At 41.8% G+C, this 15,685-nt stretch overlaps 2 protein-coding genes across 3 annotated transcripts in view; one reads left to right on the top strand and one right to left on the bottom strand.

Moving 5' to 3' along the window:
- Positions 1 to 105: 105 nt before the first annotated feature.
- On the top strand, positions 106 to 3,267 carry LOC310669689 (SH3 domain-binding glutamic acid-rich-like protein 3). Its single transcript, XM_083424160.1, has 3 exons — positions 106 to 332; positions 2,167 to 2,334; positions 2,858 to 3,267. The coding sequence occupies exons 1-3, from the start codon at positions 285 to 287 to the stop codon at positions 2,957 to 2,959; spliced, it is 318 nt and encodes a 105-aa protein (XP_083280286.1). The 5' UTR covers positions 106 to 284; the 3' UTR covers positions 2,960 to 3,267.
- Positions 3,268 to 4,975: 1,708 nt separating this feature from the next.
- The window catches only part of SH3BGRL (SH3 domain binding glutamate rich protein like), a 39,687-nt gene continuing 28,977 nt past the window's right edge, over positions 4,976 to 15,685 (bottom strand). The window contains exons 3-5 of one of the 2 annotated variants that reach the window (XR_014507271.1): positions 12,752 to 12,832; positions 5,892 to 10,410; positions 4,976 to 5,703 (exon numbers count right to left, since the gene is read on the bottom strand). Coding sequence is in view for 1 of the 2 variants with exons in the window: in XM_083424158.1 (XP_083280284.1) it covers positions 10,378 to 10,410; positions 12,752 to 12,832 (114 nt within the window). In the remaining variant the exon portion in view is untranslated. Of the gene's footprint in view, positions 10,411 to 12,751; positions 12,833 to 15,685 lie in introns of both variants that reach the window. The other variant, XM_083424158.1, reaches the window with a different exon arrangement.

Raw genomic sequence — 15,685 nt, 5'->3', positions numbered from 1 at the left:
GAAGGACGTGAGAGCGTATAGGCCTGCGTTGTGAGGGCTCGCCTTTTTTTTGAGTGGCAGGTCCAGCAGACCAATCCGAAAGTACGGTGAGCCTACAGGCGGAGAACGGGGCAGAGGGATAAAATCCAGGCAGCGCAGGAGATGCTGCGTTTCCATAGCAACTGCGAAGATTGTGGCTCGGGCGGGCGGGCGGTAGGGAGAGTTTTATCCGGGACAGAGCAGATAAAATAAAGTGGGCGGAGGAGGTGGATGAACGAGGATCGGGGCCCTTAGCCGGTGTGAGCATGGGCACTATTCGGGTCTATTACACCAGTGTCACAGGATCCAGGGAGGTGAGAGGAGAGGGTTTAGACGAGAGGTAGAGACGGCTCCCAGCCCCCCTGGGATGCAGCGATAGAGCCACCAAACGGAGGGTTGGATAGGTGGGTCCATCACCTGGCGCAGAATAGGAGGGGCTCGTGGCACAGGTGTGGGCTGACTTAGAGGAAATCCATGGCACTCTGCACATGCTCAAATACACCTTTTGGAAAAACAGGAGCCCATTCCTTACTCTCAGCTACTTTGACTTTTGGCTGTACATATCTATCTAGGCGCACACACAAACCTTGCTCTCTTCTAAGTGGTGCTGGTGCCAGGCTATTTCACGCCTTGGGCAAGGCTAACTACTTGGGTGCGCTGCTTTCCCGTGCCCTCCAAATTAAAAAATGCTAACTTCAATTTTCAAAAACAGACACCTTGTAGGAAAAAATATATATGAAAACTTGAAACTGCTACATTTTAGATTGCAGGTATAAGCCATACATCCATCTTCGATTATGTTCCTGAAATATGAAAGGAAGTGTTTTAGCACACAAATCATTTTGAATACTCTTGTGAAATGTGATGTTGAAATTTATGAATCTTAAAAGTTTCAGTTTCAGGCACATCAAAATCTAACTTTGCCTGCCTTTGGAAATTTTGTCACTGATTCTTCCAGGTCAAGGGCCAAAGTTTTGACATGTTCGATTGATATAGTTGCCAAGCCAACTAGTCTCTTTTGCCAATATTGTTGAGCCTATGTAAGTTTTTATAAATTTTGAGCTTGAGAAACTTTCCTCAAAAGCATAAAAAAGCAAAATGGTATCAGAAATGTATAAGATATAACAAAAACTAATCTGTGTAAAACTGTGCCCATCAAAGGTCAGTACTATACACCCACCTCTATCTACATCCTTGACTGCTGCCTAGTTGACCTTATGAGAGCACCAGACCTGCCTCTAAGGGAGGGTTGTTCTGCACTTTTTCAGAGCATTTATTCAGAACACCACACTTTGCTAAGTCCTGGAACCCCAGTGCTTTGTGTCAACATGCAAATAGTTGACTACTCTGTTAGAAAATCCAAATATTATGCACTATGTTTTCTTCTAACTGTCTGACCTGATTTACCACCACCACCACCCAGCTCCAATCTGACATTGCTGGAGGAATGTACATACACGCGCGCACACACACGCGCACACACTGCCTCACCTGTGACAGAAGGGGGGGAAACAATACAGGGAAGTAAAGTCCCTTCAGCAAATGGGAAGCTCTTCCTTAGATAGCGGCATGCATAATTATGATGATGACAAAGCTACCTTGCACTTCTAGCTAAGACTGTCATGCTAACCCCACTTACCTGTGAGGAAGCACTGTTTAACTTAAAACACTAAAACAGCATCATTAAAAACAAAGTCAAATGATAGAGGATCCAGTTTTAGGGATCAATGGAAAACTGGGCAAAAAGTCTTTACGAAACTGAAGCAAATAATTGACAATGCTTCACAAATGGCACAGGGAAGGGCATTCCAAAGCAACAGTGGGAAACAACCATTAACAAGTCACCATTCTAAGATATCTTGTAGGTTGTGGCATCATCATAATTTTTTTCCTGGATGATCTAAGTTGGTTTTCAGCACATCCCCCAGACCACTTCCCCCTCTCCTCAGGCCACACTCCCTCACCTGCTCTACTCCTCACCCTCCTCGAGCGCTTTTGTTTGTGGCTGAAATGTGTCTCTGAACTGTGAAAATAGATTCTAACTGGTCTTAGAGGTCTATATGGGGTAGGGGGTGATTGTCCTTCATGTAAGAGAGGCTCCATGATTCAGGGCTACCATCTTCAACAGGAATGTTTGTTTCTACCTAGGTAAAGCAAAGGCAGTCTGATGTCATTCGCATTCTGGATGGAAACCGTATGAAGTACCAGTTAGTGGATGTGTCCATTAGTGAAAGTTTGCTACAAGAGATGAGGGACAAAGCTGGGAAGCCAGATGCGATTCCACCTCAAATATTTAATGGAGAGGAGTATTGTGGGGTAAGAGATCAGGCTCTACACAAACACAAAGACACACACACACAAAGCAGCTAAGATATATAAGAGACAACCTGCTGGATCAGGCCAAAGCTCAATGTACTGTTCTCACAGTAGCTAACCCACAATTATATTTTATCCATTTGAACTATTGTCTATTGCATTTTTAACCCAAACTTCCTCAAATGTCCGAGCACCATTGCCTTCTGTCAATGATTCTTACAACAATCCTGGAGGGCAAGTTGGGTTGAGAGATAGTGACTGCTCCAGCAAGCCTTATAATTGACTGGAGATTTTAATCCAAGCCTCTCAGGTCCAAGCTTTTTCCAACCTGATGTTCTCCAGCTGTTTTGGGACTACAGATCCTGTAAGTTCAAGACAATGGTCAGCAACGATGGGAGTTGTAGTCCAGCAACATCTGGAGAACACCATCTTGGGTAAGGTGGCTGTAACCATTACACATACCAAACAGCAGATTTGTTGGTTTCTTGAATCTATATAATGGGCTGTTTGCATTTGTTTTTAGGATTTTGAGATGCTGTATGAAGCAACTGAAAATGAAGAAGTTAGGAAATTCCTGAAGATAGGAAGGGTAGACAATGTTGCAAGAGAAGGGATTTCCATCTGAGATGTGGCTCCACATAGATATTAAAATATTGTCCAGTTTTTGACTTAGATGAAATTTGTGAATTCTGCGTGTCAAAAAAATTCCAAGATATAAATACCTTAGTTGCACAAATGACAAATCAGCTTTTTGGATAACGTTTGCTTCAAGTGCCATGCCGTCTTCTCTGTGAAACAATGTTCAGCACTACCTTCTTCAGAAGCTCAGTGGAAACACATTGTTTTTAGCTATGAAAAAAACATTTGAGTATAGGTACTGGAAAATATTGCACATCTGGATGGAGTATTAAATTAAAACGGCAGCCAAAATCAGCTGATCTGTTAACAGTCCTTTGTCTTATGGGTAATAGTCCATAATGTCTCATGCCCATTAAGAACACAGGAGCCCACTGGATCAGGCCAGTGGCCTTTATAGTTCAGCATCCTCTTCTCAGTAGTCAATCTGATATCTTTGGGAAGCCCACAAGCAGGATCTGAATGCAATCTCCTGTGATTTCCAGAAACAGTATTCAAAAGCATTCTGTCTCGGACTATGGAGGCAGAGCACAGCTACCATACTCAGTAGCCATGATAGCCTTACCCTCCATGAAGTGTCTAATTCTCTTTTAAAGCCAACCAAGTTGATAGACATTGCTGCTTCTTGTGTGGACGAATTTCATAGTTTTATTCAAATACAGTATGCCCGATGTGGCAGTTCATAGAACTACTTCAAACAAACCAAAAGAACCATTAATTTATGAAAGATTGCATGGTACACAACATGATACAGCCCACAGAATTAAGACAAGAGCTTCAGGATGGTTTGGGGTTCAGATGAAAAGGGGCCTGGGTATGTGTCCTTCCTCCTTTGTCATTTGTGCCATTTCATTTTAGATAGAGGAAAGTAGGCTGCAGGTGTGGGTTGGCTTGCATGGAGAAGGTCCCTGGTTCCATCTCCAGGTGGGAATGTTCCCTGCCTGAAACTTTGAAGAGCCACTGCTGGCCATTGTGTAGACAATGCTGAACTGGATGGACCATTTGTGTGACCCGGTATAAGAAAGCTTTGTGCCTATGAAAGGGTCAAATCTCTCCTCCTCAACTATTATGACCCTAGTAATTATCACCACTACCCTGGGGCTGCTTTGTGATTTATTTATTTTTTCATGCATATTGAATGCAAAAATATGTATGCAATGTCATATGTAAAGGTAAAAGGGACCCCTGACCATTAGGTCCTGTCGTCACAGACTCTGGGGTTGCGGCGCTCATCTCGCTTTATTGGCCAAGGGAGCCGGCATACAGCTTCTGGGTCTTGTGGCAAGCATGACTAAGCCGCTTCTGGCAAACCAGAGCAGCACACGGAAATGCCGTTTACCTTCCCGCCGGAGCAGTACCTATTTATCTACTTGCACCTTGACGTGCTTTCGAAATGCTAGGTTGGCAGGAGCAGGGACCGAGCAACGGGAGCTCACCCCATCGCGGGGATTCGAACTGCCGACCTTCTGATCAGCAAGTCCCAGGCTCTGTGGTTTAACCCACAGCGCCACCCGCGTCCCTAATGTCATGTTTGTTGTTGTTGTTTAGTCGTTTAGTCGTGTCCGACTCTTCGTGACCCCATGGACCAGAGCACGCCAGGCACTCCTGTCTTCAATGTCACATGTAGTTTGGACCAAAATGCTGCTGTTCATCATCACTTCCTAAACCAAAACACTCTTGTGCAGAGCTACTGCAAGCCATTCTCCTCCCAACATCATCTACCCCTCCATCAGCCAAGATTTTGTGACTCTTTTGGTGGATACTTTAGCAGATCTCAGGGTTTTTCAGTACTTGCCAATATTTTCCCTCTTGTTTTTCAGTGGCCCATTTGGGCTTCATTTCTGTTTGCTTTTATAATATGTGATTAAATATAAGAGAACACAGTAGAAGTGGGATCCCCTGTTGTAGGCTGGAGCAAAGGGAAAGGGAAAAGCTGAAGGCCACAGTCTCTCTAACATGGAAGCATGTTAGATATTACAAATAAACAAGACACCAGTAAAGCTTGTGTATGTGTCAGGTAGAAATCTTTATTATGAAATTCATACTACTGTAACACAAAACAGAGTGAACGGAAAGATGCAGAAGTACATCTGTTACTACAGATTTTTTTGAAATCGATTTTCATTGCTGTGTGTTGATTACCATTATTAAGACTAACTTAGCAGAAAGACAAAATACCCTTCAAAGAAATCAGCAATTGTGAAAAATATATATATTAAGAGAGAACCAGAACATCCTGTGATTTGATTTCCTAATCCAGGACCCAGAATGATCACAGAAGGGGACAGAAGGATTTTTTTTAAAACCCCATTAAAAACAGGAAAGGCAGTCATTACGGTATTTTTTTAAAAAAAAAACCTTAAAAAACAACCCCAAGATAGTTAAAAATGACAAGCCTGATTATTATTAATAAAAACAAGAAAGTCTTTACTTGAGGAAAGAGTACATTATCTCAGGTTTTAAATATAAAGCACAAGAATTCAATTTTACCAAGTCAGAAAAAGCAGTTTAAAGGCAAATGCTTATAAAGGAGATGTTGGCTTAGTTCTCACGGTGCTGCTGAATGTACATCTGGGGTTGCCTACTTTTTCAAGATGCAGGTGTGCCATGCATGACTGAATGTCGTTCCATACAAACAAACCACACCCTCCATGTAAACAGGGAATTTTCTTTTTGCATGATGTAGTTATGGCCTATAGTCACAGAATGAATTATATAGTAGTACAGTAGTACCTTGGTTTTCAAACATCTCGGAAGTCGAACATTTCGGTTTTCAAACAAACCTCGGAAGTTGAACATGCTACGCGGCTTCTGTTGAGTGCAATATAGCTGTCAGTCCTTGGTTTTCGAACATTTCAGACCTCGAACAGTCTTCCAGAATGGATTGTTTGAAAACCAAGGTACCACTGTAGTAGTAGTGCTACCATTTTAGAATGGGACAACAATGAATCACCTAAAGGGGTATACCTCAATGAGAATTAGCCTCTTGCTGGATTATTGTGCCCTAAGATTGCCATCAAGGCAGCCTGAACTACACAATCTTTTTTTCTTTAACAAGCTAGCAATAATGCTTGTTGTAGATTTTTCACCATATCTCCTGGAATCATTGCTTGCTACCTGAACCTGCAAAGCAGTCCAGGGATAATAAATGGCACACTAACATTCAGAATTGAACATTTTCTTCCCAGAACACATGATAAAGTTGTCCTGAACTGGGATTCACAGTAGGACCAAGATCAAAACTGGGCACAATGGCTGTGACTGAACAAAACTGAATCCTAGAAGCAACAGCAGCAGCAGGGTTCGGCTCACATCACGGATGAAAGCTTGTACTTACTTTGACCTTTGATATGAACATAAGACCTCTTCTAGCAGCTAGTTTCCAAATAGTGATTGGTTGGAAGCTTCCAGCAAGTGTAGGCAGCTATCCTGCTCAACTTCGGATCTTAGCCACTGATACTAAAGAGATCAACTGGAGGTTCCATTTTAGCAACTGTAGCTAACAGGCATGGATAGGTCTGCCTTCTGTGAATTTATCTAATTGGCAGTTAAATTCATTTAAGACACAATCGTAGCTATACCCTAAGACAGAGAATTCCATTATAATATGATGGCACCAACTACTAGCCATTGCCTCTTACTGGAAAAGTATCAATATTCTATGAATACATTTACCCAACATTCACAGGTGCTGTTTTTGCAGGAATTCTATGGGTTTGCGAATTCTTTTTTTAAAAAAACAAAACAAAACACAAACAATTTTAAATTTGCAGGCTGTTTGGAATTGCTTTATTGCAATACTATGGCATGAGTCAATATGACAATTTAAGATGTTCCGTTGCCTTAGTGGTTGTAGAAATGACAATAAAAAGGAAATGTCAAAATTGCTTCCTGAAATTGGCTGTGATATTCCCTGCTGTCATACCCCCAAGACTGCCAAGTTATGATGATTCACGTAAGAATATTTGTTCCCACCCTCCCATACTGTGTTTGGAAGAAGCCACATTCCAGGGAAGGAGAGTGAAGGTGTTAAGGGGACTCATGAACTCAAGATCTTGTACCATTGCACACCATTCAACACAGAGAGAAGTGGGGACTTACATTCCAATTTAGAAGCACTATTTTCCCAGTGCTGACTCCGTGTGAGTTAAATTTACATGTCCTAAAACAGCCACGTTTTTAAGGAAAGCAATTTTTTATCCCACTTGTAAAAGTGAGCAACTGAAAAACAACATCCACAACATTGTCCAAAGTTTCTAAAATGCATGCAAGAAACTTAAAAATATGCATCTGTTCAAGCTCAATATATGGACCACAACTTCAATAGGCCACCACTGTTCTTTCCGATGCAATGTGTTCATGCTTTTGTCCTTCCAACAGGAATAATCCTATCCCACCCTTGACTCAATTTACTACAGAGTGCAGTTAGAGCTGGAGCGTCTCCAGATGCTAATTCACTGGAGGACAAAGAAAGAGACAGGCAAAAAGGGATGGCTTCCTACTGTATGGCAAAACATGAAAAGAAACCATTGGTTCACCCTACTTTCTGCAGTCCTACATCACTTTGGGCACACATGGGCAAATACAATGTGTGAATCTGGTCCCCATGGGCGTAGGCCACCTGCTTCAGTTATTAAAACTGCTACCTATATATCCCTAATCTGGTTGAAACATGAATGATTAATCTGGATTGGGGAACCTTCTTCAGCCAAAGGGCCACATGACCTTCTAGACAACCTTCTGGGGGCCGCATACCAGTGGTGATGACAGAAGCAAAAGTGGAACAACAATTTGCTTATATATCCCTCCGTATCTTTCATCTAGGAAAGCAAGAAGCACGATCAGAGCTTAAGGGCACATTATATTCTGGCAAAAACACTAAATAGGTATAAAGCGGGCTTGAGAATAGTCTCACAGATAAGGTACATTTGCTTCCCAGGCCTGAGGTTCCTCATCCCCTGATTAAGTCCCAGAGAATGAAGAACATGCTATGGATTTCTGTAGCCCTCCTTCTATCTTGTGCACTGGTCGCACTTCCATTTCCTAGGTCACTTCCAGACAAGTGACTTATTGGGCATTCTACCTCATTTGTTTGCACAAAGTTTGTGGGCAAGTTATATGGTGTGCACTGTTGTCAAGCATTCATTCTGTATTTTTTTTGGGGGGGGGGAAGGTTACATTACATCATGTCAAACATCTGTTATGCTACAATTTACAGTGCATTTTCCAATCACATCCTTTCGAAAGAAAATCATTTGGAGTGGGGGAAGTAGATTTATTGTTCAGGAGTGCCAAATCCACATTAAAGGTGTAGCCTAAATTTGCTGACATGCAACTGAATCCCAACTGCAGTTGTCTGGAAGTGGTCCTGGTTTCTTGTTTCATTGGTATGAATAATTAGGAAAAGAATGGACAGCAAGACCCTCTAAGCAACGATCTGAGACTATGGACTGAAGTAGGTTTGCAACCCATAGCTTGCAAGCAAGCAATAACCCATAGTTTTCTGATTCAGATGTCACTGCAAGCTACTATAATCACATCCCAAAGGAGACAGAAAGGAGAATCCATGCAGAAGAGGGGAGAAAGAAACATATTTTCCAATCCAAACAGAGCTCATACTAAGAAACCTGCTCAGAAACAGCATTTGGGCTAAAGCAAATATTGAAAGCTACTCCATAAACTGCTGTGCTTCCAACTCTTTTACATTACAGAGCTTGTAAAATAAGGCAGCAGCTGCTTTTGGACTGCACCCATTTCTTCAAACATTGCATCCAACATTTTCTATTGGGGGGGGGGGAACAGGTCAGCGAAGGAAGTCACATAACTGCTTTCTCTTTTAAACTTCACTGTCTTCTCAAAATATTCTGGAGTATGGAGACTTTACTCCTCAAACTCATCACCCAGGTCTAACAAATGATAAGATGGTGACAAGCTACACTATGTCTAAAAAGGAAACCTGATTCTCAGAGCGCTTGCATACAGTGGACAGTCCTGCAAATTGGTATGAATCCCATTCATAAACACACCAATTAAAGGGAGTGGGGGGAAACCCTTGAAAAGAAAATACTTGGTAACAAGGATCAAGCAGACTATTAAGGTCAAAATCAACAGATTAGAAAGCATCTTTGTTCAATATACAAGGGGACAAGAGATAAATTGTGGCCAGTAGACAAAAGGTGTTTGGCAAGATATCACTGGATCAGAGCTTTGGCACACAGTCTTCAAGATTACTTTCCAACTTAGAGGCCTCGATGAATCAGTCGCCCAGAATGCTTCTGAGTGAGGTTATTGCCTGTTGCATGATAACAGCTCAATATTGCACTAAATGAAAATCAACACGATGAGCAAAGATTGCTGAAAGCAGATTCATGGCATTGCAAATCCATGCCGACAAATCTGTAGAGGTGGCATTTTTTCTCAGTATCTCTCTTCCTACAAAGCAGCGAAGATTTACTCAGAATGACTATTATTCCAAATAGCAATAACTTGATTATGCTTTTCAAGTTCTAATACATACACGAGCAAAGTGGAATGGATTTTTTTTTTTTTGCAAAATGTCGCATGAAAGGCTTCAAATTTTACAGAAGATGAGGGCCAGAGCAGGTTTATTTCTTGTGTTTTTTTGGCTTATTTGTATTATGGTTTGTTATGTACATTTCACCATGACTGCACTAAAATCTTACACAAGTAGGCATTTTCAGGTCCTTGAAAAGCAGATATAATGTAACCAAACCTTGAGTTTGTGAGAATTCCTCACATTGGTCACTCCAATGAAAACTATAAGGCATTTTTAATAAAGGTCTAAGCTGTGTGCTGAAAAATTACAGTAGACAATTTCAAAATGCATCCTACAAATGAAGAAATACCCTAACCTCAGCAAGCAACTACAACTATTACTACACTACACATTAACTTTTTTTATTTCAAAAATCACATTTAAAGAAACACCAACATTATTTTTCAGTAATGTTTTTGAGGCACTGGCGTTGATTAACAGAATTATTTGCTGCTGTTTCAGCGGTTGGATCTACAAGTATAACTACAGATTTGCATTACTAATAGTAAAATAAGTTGGGGTGTTTTTTTAAGTTTACAAAAAATAAAATAAAAAATTACACTATTGCCAAAAAGCAGATTGCACCACTTGGGTGAACAAGTGGGGGGAAATTCATTATTTCTAAACACTTCCTTTAATGACACCCTTTGTCTTCATGGCAAGTTTGAGTTTTCACTTGGCATTTTCCATTTTATATTCATGTATAGTGGGGATGCCGTGTGCAGCAATCAGCATAGGGGGTGGGGGTAGGGCGGAATTCTTGAAGCATAGATAATTTTGCTACTGTATCAAAAAGCTGTTGAAATTTCCCTTCGCAGAAGATTTAAGGCTTTAGGCACAGGGGGAAATATTCACGCTTGTTGCTTCGCCAGGGCTTCTGCCTCCTAGAACAACAACAACAACGTCATAAATAAACAAAATGCAAGGGTGTTATTACTATTGAAACAAAACAATGGCAACTTGGACACGTGTGTTTGTTTTGATGACAGACAAGAAAGGAAAAATTGTGGCGCTACTTGGGCAAATAACAAAGCCACATTGTGTAAATGGCAGAATTCCCACTGATCTCAGCTTATCACTCACAGGCCCAAGGAGACACTGTGTGCTAGCATAGGACTTAAAAGGCAGACTAGCTCAAACACCGGCTGGAACTGCATAGTCTTGCCCCTTTCACACTGGCTCTGTTGCTCATTGCTGCTTCTGCCTTCTGCAACAACAGCGGGCAGGGAGTGGCTGGCAGTAGGAGGCCATGGAACCAGTGGGAAAGGGCAAGATGGCAGGGCTTCAACTAGTACTCGGCCATGCAATCCTAACCATATCTGCTCAGAAGCAAGTCCCACTGAATTCAATTGGGCTTACGCCCAGAGATGTGGGGTTAGGATCACAGCCCAAGTCACTCAAATGCCTGCAAGTTCATGTTTCAAGGTGGGCTCAGAGCATCTGAATAGAGGCTGATCCATTAGGGTAGACAGGATACTGCCCCACCAACTGCAGCCCTTCTTACTTTCAGACCAAGCCAGAGGTGGTCCTGCCTCCCATCTTCCTCCTCCTTAGTCCTGGTCTACCACTTGCAGAGCTCAGCAGGAAGGAGGAGGATGGGTACAAAGCTAAAATTAGTGGGCTCTGGCTATCATTGTTCTAGCTGTACCTACCTTCCTACCGCCCTACTGGTCCCAATAGGAACCAGCACCCCTGGAAGAGTTCCAATGTCTCTTTATCCTACATCTGTCAAAAGTTTTAAGTTCCATTCTAATTTGTGCAACAGCAAACCTAGAATGTCCTCCCTAGAGATGCTCACCAGCTACATTCCTATGTGTTTCCTGGATTGTGAACTCCATTTTTTGCTGTTGTTGGTGATGAGTTTTTAAACCAGCACATTTCTAGATGTCTCCATTTTAGAAACCTTGATTTTTTTATTTTGCACTAAGTTGTTGTTTTGGGTATGTTTTAAACAAATTTATAAGTGTGTGTGTGTGCGCGCGCGCGCACGCGTGTAAAACAACCACCCAGGTTTTCAGCACATACAGTATGTACTTAGCAGGGCCAATCCTGACTTTCAGGTGTGTTTGCAAGGACATCACATGAACATTTTTTGTGTATACTCAAATCCTACAATCGGCAATTCAGTAGCTAGGTTTTGAAAAGTCAAGGTATATCCCCCACAGTTTCTTTTCAGGGAAACTGGTGTGTGTCTCTCTGTGTGCGAGAGATATAACCAAAACACACACATACACAAAAAGCAATGGTTCACAATACAAATGCTAAATATTTTCAAATCCTCCCCCTTTTAAATTCAAGGAGTCAATAAGCATGACAGCTAATAACCTTAAGAACAATAACCTTAAGAACCAACTTACCAGATCAAAAGGTGGGCTGGAGAGAAAATGTAGCAAGCACTGTGAACACTTGATAGTGAATCAATTACTCTTCAAACGTGTTTACATAGAAGAATGCTAGCAGGCAAGCTAGTCCTATCTCATCTGATTGAAATCAGAAAAGAATTTTCCCATTTCAAGACCTCTCACAGGAATCCAGTGCTTAACTAACCTAGACAGCTACGCAAAACAAGTCTGTAAACTACCTAAGGCAAAAGTCTATTACAAAGAGACAGCACGTTCCAAGAATGTTCAGATATTTCACAGCTAACATTCACCTTTACAACAAACGCTTTAGCAAGTTCTGATTTTTAAGGACTCCCTCTTCTGTCCCCTCTTGTGGATTGTTTCCCTACCCACCTCCTCTCTTTCCTACACTTTATGGTAAGCACAGGATTTAAGCAGTCTACTTTCTGCCAGAAAAAGCAGCCAACCTGGATCAAGGCTAAGGTTGGGGGAGGGGAGGTTTAACCCTTTCCTCCCTGCAATACTGCCCCATCAAGGGTATACCAGCAATACACAGCACCACTGGGGCAATTATCAGCATCTCTCTCTCTCTCTCTCTCTCTCTCTCTCTCTCTCTCTGTGTGTGTGTGTGTGTGTGTGTGTTGGAGGTGGGATGATTTTCAGTGGGACAATGGTGCAGAGGGTTAGGTGCCCCCAATGCTGCAGTCATTATCTGGATAGTGATCTTCCATAGATGCTTTCTGCAAAAGCACGTAGCTTGACTTTCTGAAAACATGTAGAAATCTTCCTTTAGAACTGTTACGATGTTTTACTAAAGAAGTGAAAATATTTATGCAAATACCTGGGGGAAAATAAGCAGGCATCAAGATGAAATTATACATACCTTGGAACCAGGTGGGGCAGTCAAGCCTAAAAAGGCGTATACCGCATTATTCTCTCTAGCTTCGAAGAAATCGTCATAGTTCTTTCAGATTAAAAAAAAGCAGAAAGAGAATCAACATTCCAGCAATAACAATCCAGTTAGAATGGCTCATCTAAGGGTCACCAACATGGCACCCTTGGGCACAGTAGATCCCATTGAAGTCTTCCCCTCGCACTTGCAAAAACCATTCTCACTCAATGCCCCCTTGGTTGTGAAGACAGTTATCTTCCTCTCCATTGAAAAGTTTAAGAAGTTGGAAATGTGACACTCCTTCCCACTTCCTTTTTCAACTCTACATCCTTTTCAAGACTCAGCTTAATTCTACTGGTTCCAATGTTTACACTTTGGAAAAGCAAAATGTTTGTTCTCTCCCCCCCAACTCTCTCAGGGAGGGGCTGATCTGGGGAGTAACCAGAAGGCGCTCACCCCAAAATCTAAAAAGGCTGGTGAACCCTGGGCTAGTCGTTGAGATATGGTAGCTGGGGGCTCATGCAGGGAGAAGTGTTCTCTAAAGATAACTAGGCCCCAGGTTAGCTGCATTTGCAGGTGGGGTTGATTGAGTTGCTTCCCCCTTCCTTCAAGAAAGAACACTCTACTCCCACTGCCAGTTGCCCTAGGACCACAAAACAAAAATGAGGCATACTCTGGCCTGTGCCATCAGCCAGGGCCCCAAAGGCTGCTGGGAGCTGCACTCCATGCCTCCTGAAAAAAGCATCATGTTAAGCAAGAGACCAACCTGGCTCTTATTGGCCAATAAAGGAGAAACTGCTAGCTTTCCTTTTCCCACCTCATTCCTTTTTCTTTCTTCCTTTTTTATCATGCCTTCAAGAGGCTGTCTTATCTTTTAATATATGTGCAGTGCTTAGAACATTTTGGTGCTTTTAATAATTCCCCTCTAAATTTCTTCCTTGGAACTCAAGGCAACATATATGGACTCCCAAGTCAGTCTCCCAGTTTGGACAATGACTAGATCCCAATCCATTCAGCTTTAGTAAGTTATATCAACTAGCTTTTTGGACCACATCGTGCAATCTTGTAGGAACAGATCAAAGGCCTAACTAGTTCAGTTTTCTGTTCTCACAGCCAGATGCCTCCAGAAAGTTTGTTGGAACCTGCTTGCCTATTAACATCATTTTCATAGATTTAATTCCATGTTCCCTCAATACAGGAAGCAATGCCACCCATTGCTCAAATGAGGGCCTTTGGGGTGATGGCCCCATAGTGGTTGAATGCTCTCCCCTTAGGCGACTTAGTTATATACTTCTGCCATTCAGAAATTGGTACAAAGCCCACATGTCTGGAAAGGCTTTGGAATCATAGGAGCCAACTCCCAGGGGCCAAGGGATCTTCAACCCCCACCCCAAATAAAATATTTGAATGGGCTGCCCCCCCCCCCCAGTTGATGGGCATTGCCCTTTAAATGGCACCCAAGCACTGCATCATGTGATTGATTATACAGGGCGGGCTTACCAAGAGACCACCCCACATATTTTATTCAGGTTGGCACCCCCGTTTGGAGTGACAATGAGTTGGATTTATTGATGTATTTCGACATCACAGGATTGCTTGTTTCAATTAGCCTCAAGAAAAAGTTTTATTTGTATACAGTGGTACCTCAGGTTACATACGCTTCAGGTTACATACACTTCAGGTTACAGACTCCGCTAACCCATAAACAGTACCTAAGGTTAAGAACTTTGCTTCAGGATGAGAACAGAAATCGTGCTCCGGTGGCACGGCAGCAGCAGGAGGCCCCATTAGCTAAAGTGGTGCTTCAGGTTAAGAACAGTTTCAGGTTAAGAACGGACCTCCGGAACGAATTAAGTACTTAGCCCGAGGTACCACTGTACTACCTATGCAAACGTAACCTAGCCAAGATTTTTTAAAAAAAAACTTGGGGTGTGGTTTTTTTGGATGTGATTGAACAGTTTTTTATTGTAACATATACACTACTCTTTTATTATTGGTGTTAATATGAAATTGTTCTCGCAATTGTTGATTTTATGATGTATTGCTGTTTTCATTGATAAAAGCTACACACCACTATTGTAAGCATAATTTTTTTGTGGAACTAAAGTGAAGATTATATCTTACTGTTTTTTAGGATTCCCCCCCCTTAATTGCTAAGTTGCATTTTTATAAACTACCTTGAGCGTATAAAAAGGCAGGACAGTTTTTAAAGTGTGTGTGTGTGTGATAGTAATTATATTCTATTTCTTACCCACCCTTCATGAGAAGAGCTTCCTTGAAAAGTTGTCATATCTAGTGCGGGCTGGGAATCCGAATGTCTGGCAAACGTCTAGCTCCCAAATACAGCATTAAGCTCCAAAATTTCTAACATTAACAATGTATAGCTTGAACATGGTGCCAAGACAGTATGTCTCAGTATCCATGGCAACAGCAATACATGCATCTTTAAACTCCTACTCTGTTCCTTCCTCCTCCAGGTTCTAAAAGGATTGGATAATTGCCCACTAGGTCAAGAGGCACAACATCTGATACTTGCAGAAGACACAGATGTTCCCCCCCACTGCCCAACTGACACCCTGGAAGATGCCAACAGTGAGCATCTCATTTCTTGCTATCAAGTTGTACTACAGAAATGAGAGGCCATGCATCTTTCCGTAACTTTTCTGTGCTTGTAATGAATCAGTCTTTTAGTGTGGCACGCTCCCCTATTCTCTGGGTAGCCACCTTCACTGTACTGTTTTCAACATCTTCTGAAATCTACCCAATATTTGTTTTTAAAACTGCCAGTTTTTAAAACTGCAAACCAGTTAGAGGATTTGGATTTTTTTAAAAAAATTAGGTGGTGTATAAATCATTTTTTTAAAAAAACAAAACCCCAAACCATCAAATCACTATCTTATCTTTTGAAGCAGTACTCTTTAATAA

Source organism: Podarcis tiliguerta (assembly GCF_965153285.1).
Source record: "Podarcis tiliguerta genome assembly, chromosome: Z".
In the NCBI taxonomy this organism is placed as follows: Eukaryota; Metazoa; Chordata; class Lepidosauria; order Squamata; family Lacertidae; genus Podarcis; species Podarcis tiliguerta.
This window is presented reverse-complemented; position numbering and strand designations above follow the sequence as displayed.